Here is a 19,607-nt window from a genome sequence, read left to right on the forward strand (position 1 = left end):
ACGGGATTGAATGCGAGACAGCTGGGACCGAGGTGGGAAGTATGCGGAGATAAGGATGAGGCGAGGCGGCGGGTCTCAGCCTGATCCGAACAAAATGCAAGTGAGAACAGTACACCCAGGTTACGTACGGAGAACTAGAGTCAAATTAGGGGCGGAGGGGGAACCGAATACCGTAAAGGGCGAGTGCAAAGGAGCGAAGTAGTACAAAGATAGAGGTGCTGCGGTGTTACCCATAACCGCCACTGACAAGTACAAGTTGAAGACATATCGCAAAAAAAAAAACAATCAAATGAACGAAGAGCTGTGGTAATGTACAACGTATGAACGAAGAAAGCAAAAACGCGACGCATGCACGATGCAGCCTGTACAGCACTTGGACTGAGATCCGGCTTAGGTCAATGCTGCATCAACCGACGCATGATCACAGGATGAATTAAGCTAAAACTGACAGAGATTCTGCAAGACAGACGGACTCCAAAACACAACACACACACACACACACACACGGATGGATACGCTATGAATATGATGCGAAACACAAGAAATATGTATACAATCATGCGAAACTAGATGGAGAACACTTTGAAAGGACGATAATCAATCACACTTAAAAATAATCCTATCTACTCTTCTAATTGAACACAACATTGAGGAGACTGGAACGCTCTTGAAAACACATAAAATAATGCACCACCCTGATCAACTACCAAACTACCAACACCCGGCAAAGAATGATATTCGGCGAGCCAGTCAAGGACAACCTGGACGGCGTCCTAATAGCTCCTACCCCTATCGAGGAAAGCTGGTCAGTGCATGTGGAGGTGGTGGCGCACGCTGGTGACTCGTCGGTATTACAGCATATTGCGCCATTATCGGAATGTGGTCGGATGGGACGTGGGGATGTGGAAAACCTGAACTTTTCGATTATCGCTAGAACGTTCTCCAGAAATGTACCCGAAACTCACCAATTATCTTGTTTTGAGCAACCCAGTTCGAGTCGAAAGCGCCCAGGAAACCGAGCCTGGCGAGCGACTGGGGCGTCGAAAAAATGTAGTCGATCATGCCTTTGAAATCCAACCTGAACATACCCTCAGGATGGACAACAAAAACATACCGACGGATCACACAAAAAAAGAAAAAGAAATTCTTCTGGGAAGGTGAAAAAGAAAGAAAAACTGAAACTAACGTGTAATTCGTGAATGGTATATTGCACAATTCCACGGCAGAATCAAGGCGTAATGAGTGATTGTAACTGGTCGGATCGCGAGTGCTCGAAGAAAACCGCTCCAAGCAGGTGTCCTCCCGGAACCCTTTCAGGTCCGGATGAGACCTCGATATTTGGCCACGCGAAAGAAACTCGAACACGCCTGAAAGAATTTTTAGTGGTGGAATCATCAATCCTGAAGCGATCATTTTCTTATATCCGTCAATTTCTTCTCATTGTTTCGCTTCGCTTCACATTTCTCTCAATTACAAATGCCGCCATGCATTTATAATGGTATAGTAAAAAAAAAGATTTGGCGGTTACTGACTTAAACTCAAAGATTAATATCTCAATATTTCGGTACATACCTGTTGTATAGCAATAGAACTGGGAACAATGCAAAGCTAACCAAACACAGTTAATTCACTGTTAACACAACTTATTATTAATTATCCATTTGGTAAAAATGGGCCAGTTTTCCACTTTCTCTCCTTTTATTTTATCCGTGCCATCGGGCAAAACACAGATAGCGTTTTGCGTATCTAAAGAGCCATCTGATTCGAGATTGAGGGAACTCTCACTTCAGGATATTAGGGGACTGACTTTCTCTCTCTTTATAATCCCTAGAGAATATATGCGCTTTTCTCTTTTCGTCTCTTTTCGTCAAGAATTATTTTACAATTGAAGAAACTATCCTGAGATCAAAAACCGCAGAACATAAGCTATGTTAGAAACTAATTCATCAACAGAAATTTTTGAATCATCATCATTTGAAGAAGCAATCCAAATATTAGTGTTACAACGTTAATGAGGAAAATTCTTGCAGCAAAATTTTGATGAAATGTTGCAGAAGACACGAATGATTTCGATCGACGCTAGAATTGAATGACATGTGAACACTCTCTCAGAGATAGTACTGAATTGTAAAAAAATTAGAAATTTCTCACGGATTAATTTTATAGTTGAGAAACAAGAAGCTATCTGCTGTCTACAAAAATGTTCTCTGCTGCAGTTGTAATCATGTGGGAGGTATTTTAAGAAAGAATATGTTACTGTCGTAGTTAAAATCAGCTATTGGCTAACATTTGCGATAAAAGACTATTTTCATCTGGAAAAATCCCTTATTTAGCAGCAGAGCATTATTCTGGGCAGTGCTTATTCATAAAACGTTAGCGAATCACATTCTGAATCCTGAGGTTGCATGAACCATCTCGGGATAGTTTATGTGAAGTATGTGCGCTTTTTGTGAGTACACTGAGGGTGAAAATCGATAAGCTCATCTCCAAAGATATGGTTTTATTACTTTTAGGCAAAATAGCTCTTGATTAGGTCGCTACAGCTGGCTCTCATGTCACCTATACGACGAAACTAGAAGAAGCAAAGGAAGCAGCACTAGTTTTCCAGGGGAAACTCCAACAAAGACGATCCGAAAATAAAGATCTACAAAACTTTTGAAGCAGGAAAGCTTAGTTTGCACAAAAGAAGTATTATCGTTGCAGTGATGGATGATTTCAGTTTTTTTTTTCTGTTATTTGTCAGTACATTTCTCAAAGACTACCTACTTTGAGGATCTGGTTGCGATGGATGTCGTTTTTGCAAACGGTTCATGGAATATACTGAGAATTTTGGTCTAACATAATTTCAAGTGGATCCCCTTAGAATGATTGTGAACTTCCATTCAGAGAGCTTCGTGATTATAATAGCGATGCGCGCAAGGATAGGCTTCGCAAAAACTGGACCATTCAAGTTCTCCCAATAACAACTGACGAGAGAACTTCTGTTGTTCTTTAAAGCACAGCAATGCGTTGCAAACGTATGGACGACGCAAATTTACAACTATTGTAAAATGCAGTAATTGCAACTGTGCACTTAATATGATCAATGACGAAATGTGCAAAGAAGTGAAATAATCAGAAGTCCTACTTTTGAGCTCTGAGATGCTTTTGTGAGCGTATCGACGACAATATCATTCCATAAATAATTGACAAAATATATTTCTTACGAAATTTTAAAATTTTTTGATTTGTGGGCAGCTTAGCATGTAACACTCATCTTAGAGAATGACCTTGCAAAATCCGACTGAGTGCAGCTTGATGGTTAGCGAAGATAAAGGTATGCAAATCAGCATTCGCCCCATATATTTGTGTTGAAAATTATTAGCACGTCAAAAGGAGGTTGGTCTCTGTGCGACCTTCAAAACGTTTCCAATTTCACAAACGTTTCCCGAAAACGCCTAATTGTCATCATTCAAACGCCTAATTATCATCATTCGCCACAATCTCCACGTGGTTCATCGTTATGTCTTTCCCCTAGTCATGAGGCCTGGCCTTTTCCATATTTTTGAAATGTGTCATCAATATTAATTCACTTACTTTTCTGTTCTTTACCTTATTCATGAAAAAGGATGATGATGTATATCCGCACTCCGCAAGAACCACATACTTGTCAAGTGGAAAATGTTTCAGGATACTTTCATTACACTTGAACCTATTAATCATTAACAGAGCCGATACATCTATAGTCGTCATCACGTTTATCTATCCATACGTCCTCCTATCGCGGATAGTCTGACAGCATAAGAAAAACATGTAGAGTGAAAAAGAAAAAAAAGAAAAGAAAAGAAAGCTCGCCACCATGTTAAAGCTTAATAAAAAAAAAGTAGTAGCTAATATTTCCGATTTCTATGCACAAGTTTGTGTTCTAGCTCTAAAAGTGTAGGTAAGAAATTAGAATTCTTCTCCTGTCATAGCAGAACTCGACGAAAAACTAACTGATTTACTACAATTGTGTGCTAATTTTTTAGTAATAAAAGCTACTAATGGTACAAATTCCCTATTCCTTAAAAGCAGAGAGCGGATAGGACTGCTTTTTTTTAGCATTATGATAAAGCAGTTTCCTGCGCAATCGTACAAATTGTTTACGAAGGAACTCGTTGACATTTCAGTTTACACGTTCTAGTAATCGTTCATGCAACAATGCTACCGCAATTATCGTAAAAGCTGGAAGCAAGTTCCACAGAAAGTGGCGAATCAAAAACTCACGTACGCGAGCCTCCCTTTTCAAATCTTGATGAAAAAATTTAAATTGGACAGTGTGTGCGACAAATAGAGAAAAACCGTGCGCAATGACAAACATGTGGGACTCATCTGCCTGAGCACATCGCCAACAATTATATCAAGACTATGCTCTTGCTGACTAAGTGACTATTACTAAGTTACCCTACTACAATAAGGAGAATGAGAAAATAGTTAAGTGACTATTACTAAGTTAACCTATCACAATAAGGAAAAATGTGAAAATAGTTACGTCATAACACTAGATACATATAAATACGCAGTCGTTAGTGTTCGTTAGTTCGTTATCGTCTTTTTTTTTTGCTTACGTTATTTATTCAGCTGGATTATAGCCCGGTCAAAACGACATGAAGCACGGTGCAGTTGCATAAGAGGCTAAGCAACGCGGTGGAGATGGTGGTTGGAATCGAAGTGGGACCATCGCGAACTGCAGCAATGGATGGGGCTAGTAAGGGTCCTTTGAAGCCTAATCGCTATGCTCTTCTGCGCCGCTTCGAGTGCAGCTGCTTATGAAACTGCACCGTGCCTCATGTCATTGTAGAAGAGCATGAATATTGAAAGGGTTTCTAAAAATAGTTAAATAGTATAACCAGTAAAATAAGTATTAGGTCACTTAAAAAACCATCCTTTATTTGAACAATTACACCATTACTTAGCTTGGAATTGAACCCATATCTTCTAAAATAATCGTACCGACTAATACAGCATGAATGCAAACGTACAGATAGAATGTGATCCTTAGCTAGTTAAAGTAGTACTTCAGTGCGAACACGAGATGATTTTACATGTTTGGGTGAGCAAAACGATGTTCAAGTCCTACTAGCACACATTTCTCTAGTTCGTTTTCGCATTTTTCCTTCATATGCGGTGCGTGAGAAGCCACAAAGAATACCGCTTCACGTCCTTTGCCGCAAAGGTTCTACCATCCTTCATCAAAAATCGCTGCGCAATGCGGACGGCGCAGCAAAAATATGAGAACCACTTCAATTGCTCACAATTGAAGATGAAACAAAGCGACTCTGCGTAAGTTCACAATAAAAGTAAAAATAACGTTACTAGCGTATCAATCCACTTGCGATGCGCGAACGCGTTTCACTACTATTCGTAATCGCTGAGGTTTTGCAACGCGTGTTAGTCTACACAATGACTTTCGGGGATCAACTGATGATCAGATCAGTGTTTTTACCCTCCCAGACAGGTCCGGTGTCAGTTTATCGACCACGGAGGCAAGAAATGGTCGGTTGGCTCAAAGGCGGTTGCGAACCTTTGACCGCGCGGCCACAGCGGGCCTCTTACCGCTGCGCCACGCACGCCGCAAGTTCATCAATGTATAGAACCAATTTCATCATTTTTTCCATTATCTCACTCAGTGCTCTCTCTCAAGCAGCACTGCTACTTCTTATCAGATTGGCATAGGTGGAAAATGTGGCCTGTGTATCACAAGGTCGACATTAAATAAAAAAAATTCCAAATAGAAAATAGCAATAAAAACTGCAATGATAGAGGAGAGAACTAATAATGCAAATAATATTAGAGCGATAAGCAGTAAAAGTCTGTAGAATACCAGCTAGAAAAGTAGAAGAAACCAGGTTATTTCGATATGTTCATGTTAATTACGTCAATGGAAACCAGATACGGAGATGGATTATCAATTTTGCGTGGTGTTCATTGTAATGTTCCTAATGCGCTTATTTCCTGATAACCAAAAAAGCAAACAAATTCGGAGAAGTACTAGTAAAATTGAAAAAAAGACTACTAAATACTTTACACTATTCAAGTAGTATGCTTCAGTTTTTGTTTTATTAATTTATCTCATTCTATGTTTTATTTTACTTTACTGTACTCTTATATTAAATTTATCACAAACTCGCCAACCAACACTTATACTTCATAATAAAGTTCAGATTATAATCATTATAGCACAAAAATTCCTGTTACCTGAATCTGGTAGTGAATTCAAATCACCACATATGAGAACGGGAGTTTGCTGCGGTGTTATTCGAAATTGGTCAGCCACCTGAACAAGAGAAAAATATACAAAAGTTCTTGAACTATCTCAGATACTAGTTTACTAGCATTAATCAAACCTCCTCAAGAAGTCTGTACAGCTCATGCGCAAGCATCATCGTTTGAACTAATTTAACATCACACAATTCGGGATCCCAGTGTATATGTGCAGTGCAAACAACGAGTGGTGAACCCACTACGTTGTCCGCAGCAGCCATCGTTAGCCGTCCTGAACACGATTTTAGCCGTGATGGAACTCAAAGATATTTGAATCGAAATAGAATTATTAGAAGTAGAATTCAGCTAGCAACACCAAACCGTTTGAGATAGATGGATTGTGGTAAGCAAAAACGAATGAGTGAAAATCAACGCATTAAAGGAATGGATGCGTTCCAACGAATAACTCCAGAGTGTAAACTTACGATTGTTATAGACGTTGTCCTTGATGCGAAGGACAGCACACAAAGCGATGTTATCTCGAGGCATCACCCTATTAAGCATGTGCTCAGATGTAGAAGCCTTTTTCACCACAACTTGCGTAAACTCTATCAGATGTTCTCGTTCCATTTCGAATCTAAATAATGGAAAATGAAGCTACAGGCGAGCCTAAAAGCACCGGCTAAAACAATCTGACAAGGACTGTGGAAATTGAAGTTTTTCTTTTAAGAAAAAAAGGATGAAGCTACATGTCGATAAAAACGAAATGTTTCACACTAACTTCTCTGATTTCCAGAAAATGGCACATCCATCTACGTATTTTCGGTCCTCCTCATTCATCGTTTTCGCACGAGATTTTGGCGAGAAAATACCGGTGTAACCGAGTATCTTCAGCTCTGGTTGAAATAATAGGCGAAATTGCTCGGTTTCAACTTCCTGCAACATCAAAATAAAATCATTATTGACTATAGAAAAGTGGTTAGAAGCGGCATACGGATGCTTCCAAGATTAGCGATATACTATTTTTCCAGCATAAACTGGAACGTAATTTGCAATTTTTGCAGCAAAAACGCGAAACCACTAATAGAGCTGAATCAAAAGCTGAAGACACTGATCAGCAAAAGCTACTCTTCACACTCGAAGCATTAATAAAATGAATGCGGTTAAAGTGGGTTCCCTCACTTATGGAAGTATGAAGAGTTGTTAGTTTAGATGAACAGTGAATGTGGTTCTCCTAACTCAGTCAATTACTGTATTTGTATGAGATTTCTCGCATTTTCGCTGTGATATTTGCCAATAATTCCAAGTGCTGAATTTTACTCTTTTTGGAGAAAACCCAACATAGAGAATTTCTCCAAATACTGCCTTCGAGCACGAACTGCGCTTTTATAAAAACAGAAACCCGGTGTGATAAAAAGTGTCGAACCGTGTCCGCAATGCGGGCAAAAGATGAAGTTCCTCTGAATTTTGATCAAAAATGAATATAAGTAGTTTTCTGCTACATTTACTCCATCAACAGTTACAACATAATAAATATTCAAAATACAAGGACAAAAACAGAACCATCCCTAGTTAAACGCTTTTTTGCTGAGTACATCACTTTCTGGAGATCACGCACCTGTAATGTGATGATATCCGCTTCATAGTTACGAATCTCCTTCATAATAGACATCTTCCGGTATTCCCAGTTGAGTGCCCAAGACGGACAATATGAGTATTGGTTAACGGTAGCATATTTGTCACAAAGTACATTGTAGCACAATACAGTGAAAGTAGCTGAAATGAGTTCGAATTCGGTAAGACCTTTTTAAAATTAAAAACAGAAATTATAGCTTTTTTTAAAAATCATTTCCCTTTTGAATGAAACCTAGGATTATGTCAAAAGAAAGTACGATGTGCAGCCATATGTATCAGCTATTTTGTTACGCGCACGCTACGCACACATCGTTTCAAAGCTTGTGAATGCATTAAATATAACATTTATCGAACGTGCAAAAACTAAAGCAAGAAACGGTGAAACACCCGTTCATAGGGAGTATTTGAAAATAGGAAAATTTCAAAGGGAGAAAACTAGTTCAAGGGATAGAGTAAAACTCTACTCTTCAAACAGCCGCCCACGCGCAAGCTAGTTATATTCTTTTTGTATCTGTTGCGAATACATCGATCAAAGAACGTACATGGTTACTTTCAAACAGTACTTGAAAGCAGCGCATCATTAAAATGAAGATATTTAAGTCTTTGTGAGACAATGTACAGTTATAGGGGTGTAGATTACGGGTATGAACGTGGCCACGCTCAATCCCCTCTCCGCACCCCAAAGGCCTTGAAAAACGGCGTGGGAAACATCATTAGCTCCAAGGAGGTACGTTAGAACGCGACGCGCTTGTACTCGTTCCGATTCCCTTAGCAGCATGTTCATTAGTTTTACTTGAATAGGCCGCTGAAAAGACCTCTTCATTTTCGACAGCTCACTCGGAGACGCGGTGCGTGTAAGGGGCGGCATATTTTAACGTACTTTAAAAGAACTAAGGCTGTTTCCCACGCCTTTTTTCATAATAGTTGAGTGTGGCCACGCACGTACTCGTAACCGAAAACCTGAACTCTATATTATCCCACAGAGACCCCAACATCGTCAATGTCGTAATATGCTACCTTTAACCACATTTTCGTTCTGAGCCTTCAATGTTGATAGAACGTGCTAACAATAACAACGAAGTTCAAGCATTGTGCTGGGAAATACTCCCTTCTCCATGATTCCGAGTGTAACCATCCAATGAGAATAACAGAAAGACAGAGGCCACAATGACTAAATCGTGATCTTCACAGCAGACGGTAATGATTGTTAACAAGGCAGACTAAATGCTGCACTACTACGTGCTTGTCTTTTCATGTTGTGTCGCAATCGCTCTTCTTACATTTAGCAGTCAGCTGTGCGCGCAGAACCGGCTCTCTAAAGAGCGAACGACGTACCATTCGGGTGCTTATCGCGCAACCACCAACTATGTATGAAAAAGATGTGAAGAGAATGGAAGTTAACAACTTGTTAATAAAACGAAATATTTGAGGACGAAAATTTATACCTATTGGTCGATCTGGGTCTGCGTGTCGAATCATCACCCATTCCCGCTCTGGAGGTGGAGCAGTATTAACTGAAAACATTGCCTATTAAAACAACACCAAATTACAGAGAAAAAAACATTTTGTTCAAAGAAAAACAAGATTATTTCTTCTTTCAAATAATTTAAAAAAATCATTGAAACAGTAAACAAATTAAATGAAGCGATGCAAACTACTTATAATAATAACGAAAGAAAACACTGTTCAAGTGCTAATAGTAAGGTTTGAAGAAAATATTTTCTATGTTCGCATTTAATGAGTGCGATAAACAGGTTCTGTTGATATCTCAAGCTGTACCGTAATTTCACATGACATATTCTATGCGTTCGACCACTACTATAATTTCAATTCGAAAACTATTTACTTTAAAATTCCTGGGCACATATGTCCTGCGTTAAATTGGTAGGTGGAGCGAAGAGAGTAAGATTTTCAAGAAAAAAATGAAGAAGAAAATCACGACATCCCAGTGACGAAATCACGAAACTTTATCTTTCAGTCACGGTTCGTTCAAACCAGCCTGTGATCGCGTAAGCACAAGAGTGACCTGCATAGTGCGACCACATTGCGGAATCCTCCCAAATGTTTTAATGGGGATAAAAAAGAAAACAGGTTTAGCGTGGCCGAAAAATGTCAACTCGAAGATGAATCTTCAAGAGATGCAGAATTGTCGATGGCTTCACTTACATGTTCCTTTCTGTCACGCCAAAAGAATTGTATAGATGAGAGGTTGGAATCAAAAAAGGTGTACAAAAGGAAGAAAAAAAAACAAGAAAAAAAAAGACGAGTGATGAACTTTAGTTTATGCTCTCATAGCTAACTAAAGGTTGCAATATCATTTCAGGAAATACGAGCAAAAAAATACATCTGAAACTACGATAGAAAAAGGTTTTTCGTTAAGAGATATGAAAGCAGATGGATATTCTGATGCGTTACTTCAACAAAAGTTAAAATGATAGTAGATAAAATGTTGGCGTTAATCAATCTGTTTGGGATATAACAGCGCGTTGTACTTTATCCGGAATCGTTCCAGGATTTATGGACGTGTATGCGCACTATACCATGATTTGCTAGCCAGTCAATAAACCAAGTCAGCGTTTTTATCCTCGCAAATATGCCTAGTACCAGTTTAGCGACTCGGAGGAAAGAAATGCTTAGTTGATCTGGTGCAGTTATGAACTATGACCGTGAAGTCGCAATAAAACCTCTGACCAGTGCGCTATACTCACCCAACAAAAAAAAGAGAAAAACATGTAAAATGAGGAAAACACAAATGTTGACACAGACTTTCAATAAGGTAATGTGCTAAATAAAGGATAAAGGATAAAGTCCAGGGCGTTGATTAAGGATCCCTAGGGATGTGATGCGCCTATACGTTCGACTTCAACCCAGACTTCGCTTGAGGTTTATGAACAGGAGTGCAGCCCTACAATGATTTGCTGGGATAGCCGATGTGGCACGTCAGTGTTTTTATCCTCCCAGACAAGTCTGGTACCAATTTATCGACCCCGGAGGGTTGGAAGGCTTAGTTTGCACTGGGGCGGATTCGAACCTCCAATCGATTGTAGTCACTGCAGAACCTCTCGCTAACCGCGCAACACCGCCTCATATGCTATGTAGAAGATATTCAAAGTTGGTTTGGTCCAAAAAAATCCAAAAAGATAATGAGTGTTCACTGGTAAGATCATTCTAGACCTTACAGCCACTAGATGAAAGCGGTGTGCTTTCCCTCTAAAACATGCATCAGTACCATCGAAAGCGATAGAAGTAAAACAGAACAAAAAATAATTGGAAAAAGAATGAATGCGAAAAAAGGTGAAAGGAAAGCACCGAAATTCAATTATCTGGAAGAACGAGATTTGGAGATGATGATGTGTTGCCTGGAGAAAAACATTTGCACGTGGTTCACAAAGTATGGGATGATGCTTCCTGGGTTGAATAATTGCTATAGTTTCTTAATCATGTTCACTGTGATGGATGTGAGAAGTCTCAGGTATATTCTGATGATTTCTATCACTTCAACTCAACTTCTATCCTTACGACTTCATTTGCCTTTTGTTCTGCTTAGATGCAGAACAGAATTGTAGTGGAAGTGAGTCACTCATTGCGCACGATTGTTTCTTTGTGGTTGTTGTTTTTTTTTCTCCTCACTGCTTTCCATAATTGTGACTGAGCCTAGGCCGTGTTGTGGTGCTTCAGTGATTATAATTAGCGATGACCTCAATGACCCACGAATAAAAAAACGAGCGCCCTCACTAATGGTCGATCATATAAAAAAAACGCCCCTATTTTCTTCATGATAATTTTCTTAAATAACATTTTAGATAACAACTTAAGCATATCTTGTTGGTCTTGTTGGATCCCAATTCGAAAATAGGGATGAAACTACGTTTCCAGAAGAGTTTGGAACAGCCGCGATTCGTTTCGGGGCTGATTGTTGATGATGCATTCTCAAAGCTGTCCTCTAATTCGCAGGAGCTCCGTGAAGTGGCACTGATTGAAAAAAAGATGAACAGCTAGAAAAAAATGCGCTGGAGCGAACTATGATTCTTGATTCACACACTTCCACAAGAAACACCACAGTGAACCTATGTACTCCTAAACTAACAGAACAGCAGTACAATAGATTATGGGATAGATCATACTGCTTCCGGTGGCAGGAATTACCGCACAAAAAACGGTCACAAACAAAAGCGTACAAGGTCTCATTTCCCGTTTACAGTTCCGAGTATGCTATCACGAACAAAGTGTTACATTATTTCCATCGCAGAAACGGAGAACACTGCGAAAACGCTCTAGTGGAAGGAGAAATATCCAATTTAAGAAAAGTCCAATAAAAACGCTCTTCATGCGTTATTGTCAATCTCTACAATAAAGGTATTACGCCGAAAATCGAGTCCAGAAAAACTATCCGTAGAAATAGAATTGTATTCAATGTGAACAAGGATCAAGAAAGCAAGGCGAGAGCTCCAGAACGTTAAAACCAGATAAGCCTACTAGCAGACCAATAGTTCAAATTGTAGACAGCCACAAAAGGGCAAAGAAACAAAAACTGCGGCGACACAGGGGAGCACTACAACTCGTGCGAACTCACACCTTTATGTATTAAACATCCACTGAAAAAATTGGTAAAGATTATGTTGTTGAAAAAATCAAGGGCATAGAAAACCAAACGGATGAAAGTTCTTGGGCCAGGATTTCTAGGAGCTCCTCTCGTGTGTTTCATAAGAAGTTCTGATACTATTAATAGAACAGAGACTTCAATGAGCTGCAGAAGACGATAGTCAGGTATTCTACGTGTTAAACCAAATGTTATCAATGGCAAATATCGAAAACTTCCCATTATCATGGTATCTCTTTAGTTTACGACAAAAACAATATTTTAATGCGCCATCAAATATTTGCGACTATGCGATATAATCGGCGTAGAAAGTTCAAGCAAAAGCAAAATTAAAAAAAAACATACCAAAACGTCCATCCAGTGGTTTTGAGCAGGAGCTCAAAGGTAAATGCAATGAAAATTTGTCGAGGTTGGTAGCTGAATCGTTTCCATTTGAGGTGGATGTGGATGTAACGCACAAATCAGTAGTAACGAGGGAAAGTAGATCAATGATTTCAGCGTTCGATGCAAAAGGAGTGCAGTGGGTCCTGTCATGATTCGAATCTATTAAACTCGACGTTGGCGAATGTGTTGAATTAGGCACAACCTGGTATGACGAGAAATTTTTACGCGCAGCATACTCTATGGATGCTGCTGTTAGAAACAGTGAAGTCTCGAAGGATGAAATCGAGCCATGAGCAGACATCTCCCGGCAACATGGACACGGTGAGAACCAGCATGAAATCGATTGACGAACATTCTCCACATTGGTGTTAGGATCTGGAGCATTATCAAGCTTTACCACTCGAATTGCCGCGTTCTGCAGATCCAGTGAGCTATAGAAGCAGGACTGGGGTTCGGAAGAATCAAGGAATCCAGTGCGAAACGCGATAAGTCGTTGATTGTATCGTCTCTGTTGTAGCTCAGCCCATCTTTTGGCACGGCGCGCAAAACGCTTACCAGTTCCTCGACCCACACAGATGCTCCTGCTTGGCCCATTTGAATGTTGGCCTGTGAGTGAATTATTTCTCTCTGGACACGTGTTAGGGAATCCATCCGACATAATATGTCTTACGGAAAGTATCACCACATCGTAAGGCGGCAGTTACAAGAGAACAATCCCGTTGAATGAGATAGGATTAGGCTAGTGAAGAATAAAGAAGCTAGGGACAACGAATTGCTGGTGTAGCCATAGGTGGCGCACCGACTAGATCGAGAGGGGGGCGTGTTCCAGAGTGCGTGCGCAGAGAATGATATATTAGATGCGGAGATGTTTGAGAGGATGGAAACACAACAGTAAAGGAACGGCAACATCTACAAATGAAGAAAAAAGTGATAAGAAAGTGAGATTCGGTCACGGTTCAAGTTTCAGCTAGTCGTTGTCGGTAACTCTATTTTGTTCTTTCCACTATCTAATAGTTCAAAAGAAAAGAATAATCTGCTAAAATAATTGAAGAACAAACAGCAAAATGGAACGAACGTCCCTTCAGGACACAGTGTAGCATGTAGCATAAATGTACCAATAGAGCTGGCTGTAGAATGCAACAAGTTTCGTAATGCTGGCACATATGTCACTACTAGGTTCTAACGCGAAGGTAAAGCTTAGCAGTGAGAAATACAGACAAAAGTAATCGTAAGGTCGTAATCATAAGATAAGGCATCATAATAGCAAAAGAGAAAATGAAACAAAAACTTGGATAAATCTGAAGCTTTACAAGACATTTGTGAACTTTGGTCATAGGGAAAGGTAGGTGAGAAGAACGGAAATTCTGACTGTTTTACTTGAAATTGCAATAACACTCTTCTGGTAGGTAACACGCACATACATATCGGATCAACTCAATTTCCAACGAAGGGTAGGTTCTCGCATCGATATATAAATAAATAACTAAATTAGTGGATGAACAGTTTTATAAAGCAAGAAAGTCACATGTAAATGTCCCTGCCTTGGGATATCTTTTCTATGTAGAAAATCCGGACATTGTCCAAAGGAATCACAATATGTAAATAAATCCAAAGATAGAACAAAAAAAAACCACTGAAGGCAAGGTTACTGCAGAAATTATAGCGACCGATTCTGCAGATTAGAAAACTTCAAGACACAAAAGGGCATAAAGGGAAAAAGATCGAAATTTAGTTGTGGAAAAGAAATAGAAAAAAGCTAGTAGAAAAAAGAAGGAAACATAGTTTACAGTAATTCCTGATCTCAGATGGTAATAGTGTAATATGCATGGGTCCTCACAGATGTTGGAATAGGCTATACGAGGCAAAGAAAAGATGACCCATCAAAGGGATTAGGAGCAGTAAAATGACGAACAGTATGAACGAAGAATTGAAATTCGTCTCATCCACAAGATGGAACTGTCGTAATTTATGTCAGAGATCTGTTGGGATTTAGACATTTAAAGAATGCATCCTGCTACCTCTATAAAACTTGGATTATATAGGTAAAGCTACATGCATCAACCAACTTTGCGAGTTTTCATTCACCTGTTGATAATTCCCTAATTAACGTCTTTATTGTCATTTCCGAAATTATATTACACCAAAATAAAAAAGCTACGCATATTTGGGTCAAAACGCCATGAAGCTCGGTGCAGTTGGGTAAGGCTGCCCGCAGAGTTCACAGCCGCGCGGGCCGTGGATAAAGCGGTTGGTATCGAGTTGGGACCATCACGAACTGCAGCATTGAACGGTGGTAGCAAGCGTCTCGCGTCGATCCTAACCGCTGCGCTCCACCGCACCGCTTTAAGCGCAACCGCTTACGCAACTGCACCGTCCTTCATGTTGTTCGGACTCTACTGGGTCCGCGCTTAATCTCTTCTTAAGTGACGAATATTTCTAAACTGTACTAAGCTAGTATAAAAAGAATGAAAAACGAGAAGTTACAGTCCGCAATTCTGGAACATAGTTTACCTCTCGAATGCATAAGCTAATTCAGCATCGATTAAAGAAAGACGGATGAGCGCACGTTTTTTGAAAGCCCTTTTCACTTAGTAAAAAAAAGCTTGGAAATGTCCAGCTGGTGAAGGAAAAACATGCAGCGATTCAAGATAGCCTTTGATTTCAACCTAAGAAAAGAAAAAAAGAACCTGAAAGAACCCCTACCTCCTCTATTTTAATTCAACAGCAACATGATGGGGAAGTAGGGTCACGTTGAAATTGTTCTTTTAATCGGCTGATAATTTATCTTGGAGAAACACCTCTTCAGCTCGTTAAGAAAATCACGTTTTCCTCAAATGAAGTGTTGTGTAATACTAGCGATGTGACAACAGAAATCAAAAAAGGATAGTTTAAATGGGACTGGTATGTTACTACATAGTTCAACACATGAAGTTGGAGGTAAAGATGTGTATTGAGCTCGGCAAAAGCGTTGTGATACTGAATCACCTACAGTCTAGTGAAACAGGACTTGTTAGTTTTTAACACATGCAAAAACATCTTCCTGGCTATGACGGAAGTTAATCAAGGCTTCTCATTTACTAATTCAATCAAAAGATTTGCGCTTGTTGCTATTGTAGTGATTCGATAAGAAACGCAGCTGCATTGTGCACGCTATAAAACTAACTCTTAAATTTTCTTATAAACATGCCTTAGACAAGCAGTTATGAATGAAATTGAATTTTTTTACGAACGTTCAGTACAAATTCCGTAAATATTTCGTGAGAATCGTGTAAAAAACGTCGTCATCTTATCGAATCACTACAATAGCAACAAGCACAAATTTTTTGATTTCACTGCGGATATTGTGCACAAAAGCAATGTTTGAAGACGGAAGTGAAAAGCTACACCAGGATAAAAAGAACGCGGAGAATTTTCTAAACGAAATAATACCACGTAACAAGAATAATATGACTGGGACTTATTTTTCACGCTGATGCGAAAGTAAAAGTTGTCAAATCAAAAATCCACGGTGAAACGTTTTATAGTGAATTTTATAGTTTTATAGTGAATCTTTCAAAGTTAGACCCATCTTTGTCCATCAAGAAATTACACCTTGGCCGGCTCAGCAAAAACAATGAAAATATTTTAGGGTAAAAGTTCGAGGGAGCACTGCACTTGCATGATGACGATCACAATACGGAAGAAAATAACGATGATCATAAGTAATATAAACAAAATAATTATTATCTCACGAATCCTCTTTCGTTACCGAACATTGTTCAAAACACAACCATTTTTAACAAACAAAAAAAAAACTTTTTTGGACATTTTCATGAAGCACAGAAACAAAGGTGTGGATTTTCCACTACTGCTAGGCATGATTCAGGATCATAAGATTGAGAATAAAAGAGAACAGATACCAAAACAAGCGATATCATGAATATTCATGATATTCATTCATTAATTTATTTTACCTGACACACTCCAAGGTATACTACTCAAAAATTATAAAACTGTATGCATTGATGTGGTGCAACAAAATTAAGTACTCAATCATATTTAAAAATATGTATATAGGTATGTTTCAAAAAGTGTAGAGTGAAAGGACAACTAATCAGGTTCAAATATCGAAAAGAAAATATAACGAACGCAGGTGGAGGATCAAGGTGGTACTAAATAATTTCAATACTCCTCTTCATATATTGAAGTTGAACTAGGAAGCAGTTAAACTTGACAAGAAAAGTGCTAGCTCACGTCAAATTCGTCGATAAGCGCCGCACGCTGCTATCAGTAGAAGGAGAAGATAATTACGACGCAAGAACGCAATTGGAACGTTCCTTTCGAGGTGGAAGGTTCGACGACGTATTAGCGTCTCTATTATGAACTGGTACAAGGCCTACGTTAAGTTCAGTTGGATGTTTGATGGGCAGCACACTAATTGGGAAGGGTTCATTGATGAAATAGACGGAAACCATCATTTTCCGGTCTTGCTCTGTCATTTCGAAATTTTGAGACAATGTGCTCACTTCAAAATGCCTTTATCTTTGCAGAACTCGTATAAGCTATTTCCTTTATCCCACTCACGCAAATCACTGAACTATAACTTACGTCTGCATTTCGTGTTAGAAAAAAATAGTACCAATACGTGCTATTCATGCACCATTGTGATTTTAAAACTGGAACAGCGCATTTAACTACGAATCTAGCACAACCGGCACAATAATGATAAAATAAGTGGCCGATAATAAATAATCTGCTTGCTCCTATGAGCTTAACAGCGTAAAATAAGAAAAAAAGTGTTTTGAGAAGAGATTTTAGGAGAGGGATTTGTGCGTTGAAATAGCTATGACACGTGTATATCACCGTACATTCAAAATACTTCGTAAACAGATAAAAGCTAATCTGCAAGAAGAAGAACCAACTAAAATATGTATAACTTACTCGCTAAATGATCGTGAAGGAAATGCAACAGTTTATGAGATCCGTTGCTTTCATGGTAAATTTTGTTGATCTCTGGAGATAAAGGATTCCCTTGAAGGCCTGAAACAATACAAACATGCAATTTCCATTTGATTAGAAGAATTAGAAGAAAAGGAAATTAAGCAATACGAAAACATTTTAAAAAAAACTATCTTACTAAACAAAAATTTAGAATGAAGGTATTAGAACTTCTACGATATGAAGAAAAGGTGGTAAGTCAGACAGAAAAGATGTTTTATAGTTGCAAAATTCGCAAAACAAATCAAACGAAAGACTTTGGAAACGAACTTACGTATTCAACTTCAATACATAAACACTTCTAATTAGGTAGCGCATTAAAGGGAAATGTGGAGGGTATTCAGGAAAAATAAAAAAATCACTTAAAGAATAAAATACGAACCCAACGTTTGTATCCTGAAAAGCTTTCCCAATTCATACGGCAGTACTCGAAGCTGGTTATGATTAAGATAGAGGTGACATAGCGATATCATATCACCCAGTTCGGCCGGGAGGCTTCTAAGTTTGTTGTGGGACAAGTCCAACATCGTCAAATTCGTCAACTGAAATTCAGCTTAATCAAACGGGTATATAGGAAACGCATTAAAGTAGGAAATTGATAGATAATGTCGCTGATTACCGAATTGATAATGACTAACAGCAAAGAGGTTAAGCAAGCTGAGGTAGAAGAACTCACCTGAGATATTTCTGGCGGAACACGAGTCAACTGATTTCCGTTTAAAAATAACGCTGACAGATGACTGACCTGCCACAATGCATTTGAGAGGTTTCGTACCCGCCCTGAAGATGGCGAATTGATTTTGGTAGTGCAAGTCAGATTTTAATGGTAAATCACAACGTACCATGAATTTCTAACTCAGTCCAGCGCGTCGTTTTGCCCTGATTAATTTCATCTTCAGAAAGAATTCGATGAACTCTGCTCATACCGTTTGTTAACACTTTCTTCCCTTCGTTGTTTTCAACTTTTGTCAGGGGAAGACCTGCACCTCCCCCTTGTTTATCTTTATATTCTCCACTTCCGTTTAATTCCCCGTTTTGCATGGTATCTGGAAGCATCACTTTCTGTGGGAAAAAAAAATCCAATATGACAGACCGAAGAAGACACGGAGAAGGTTGACGCGAGCACAATGAGCCTGTGCATGATGATGCTTTAATTTGAATATATTGAGAAGATCAAAGTAGTAAGAAATTCTTCATAATGCTTTTGGTATCATAAATACTACATCTAAGCATATCTACTGATTTCAACTATTCATTTATTATGATAACAGGTCACTCATACAAGCAATAAATGAGCATAACTTATCATTTACAAAAATTTATGCATAATATTGATGTAGATTCATAATCTGCTCCATTACAAGCTAATCAACATCTTTAGGGTCTATGCAATTTGCTAACCACGTTCTTCAAAGTTTATATAAAAGATATTGTTTTCAAATCACATCCCTAGAAGGAACCATTTTCCAGGTAAAATTCACAAAATAGTCATCATCAAACTGAAAGAGCATATTGCAAAAAATAAGTCCCTAAAAAGAACTACTGTTGGCCATTGCTACTAGAGGAAAGAGGACAAAAAATAGGAAAATTCGACATCAAGGATTACGTACATTTTAGGAACTAGGCGTGAGGGAAATATGCTTTGAACGAACAAAAGTAACGATAGTGTATGAATGACAACAACGAAAATAACACGACAAAAGAGCGACGAAGGGGATCGTGAACGTGAGCAGAAGCCGAATGAACGACCGTGGAACCTTCTCCGTAACAAATGATCAAAACGCTGACG

The 19,607-nt window shown here is 38.9% G+C and overlaps 1 protein-coding gene across 2 annotated transcripts; it reads right to left on the reverse strand.

Annotated features, from left to right (window-relative positions):
* Positions 1 to 789: 789 nt before the first annotated feature.
* On the reverse strand, positions 790 to 18,859 carry RB195_000640 (uncharacterized protein; the record flags this gene model as incomplete). Of its 2 annotated transcripts, XM_064197093.1 has the most annotated exons (14): positions 790 to 911; positions 966 to 1,078; positions 1,187 to 1,367; positions 6,217 to 6,295; positions 6,366 to 6,514; positions 6,708 to 6,859; positions 7,004 to 7,158; positions 7,841 to 7,998; positions 9,303 to 9,371; positions 12,803 to 13,447; positions 17,762 to 17,860; positions 18,201 to 18,360; positions 18,495 to 18,598; positions 18,661 to 18,859. In XM_064197093.1, the coding sequence occupies 14 exons, from the start codon at positions 18,857 to 18,859 to the stop codon at positions 790 to 792; spliced, it is 2,385 nt and encodes a 794-aa protein (XP_064052975.1). The 2 variants fall into 2 exon arrangements, with proteins under 2 accessions (XP_064052975.1, XP_064052974.1); XM_064197094.1 differs by lacking the exon at positions 12,803 to 13,447.
* Between the last annotated feature and the right edge of the window lie 748 nt (positions 18,860 to 19,607).

This window comes from Necator americanus, chromosome IV (genome assembly GCF_031761385.1).
Source record: "Necator americanus strain Aroian chromosome IV, whole genome shotgun sequence".
Taxonomy (NCBI): domain Eukaryota; kingdom Metazoa; phylum Nematoda; class Chromadorea; order Rhabditida; family Ancylostomatidae; genus Necator; species Necator americanus.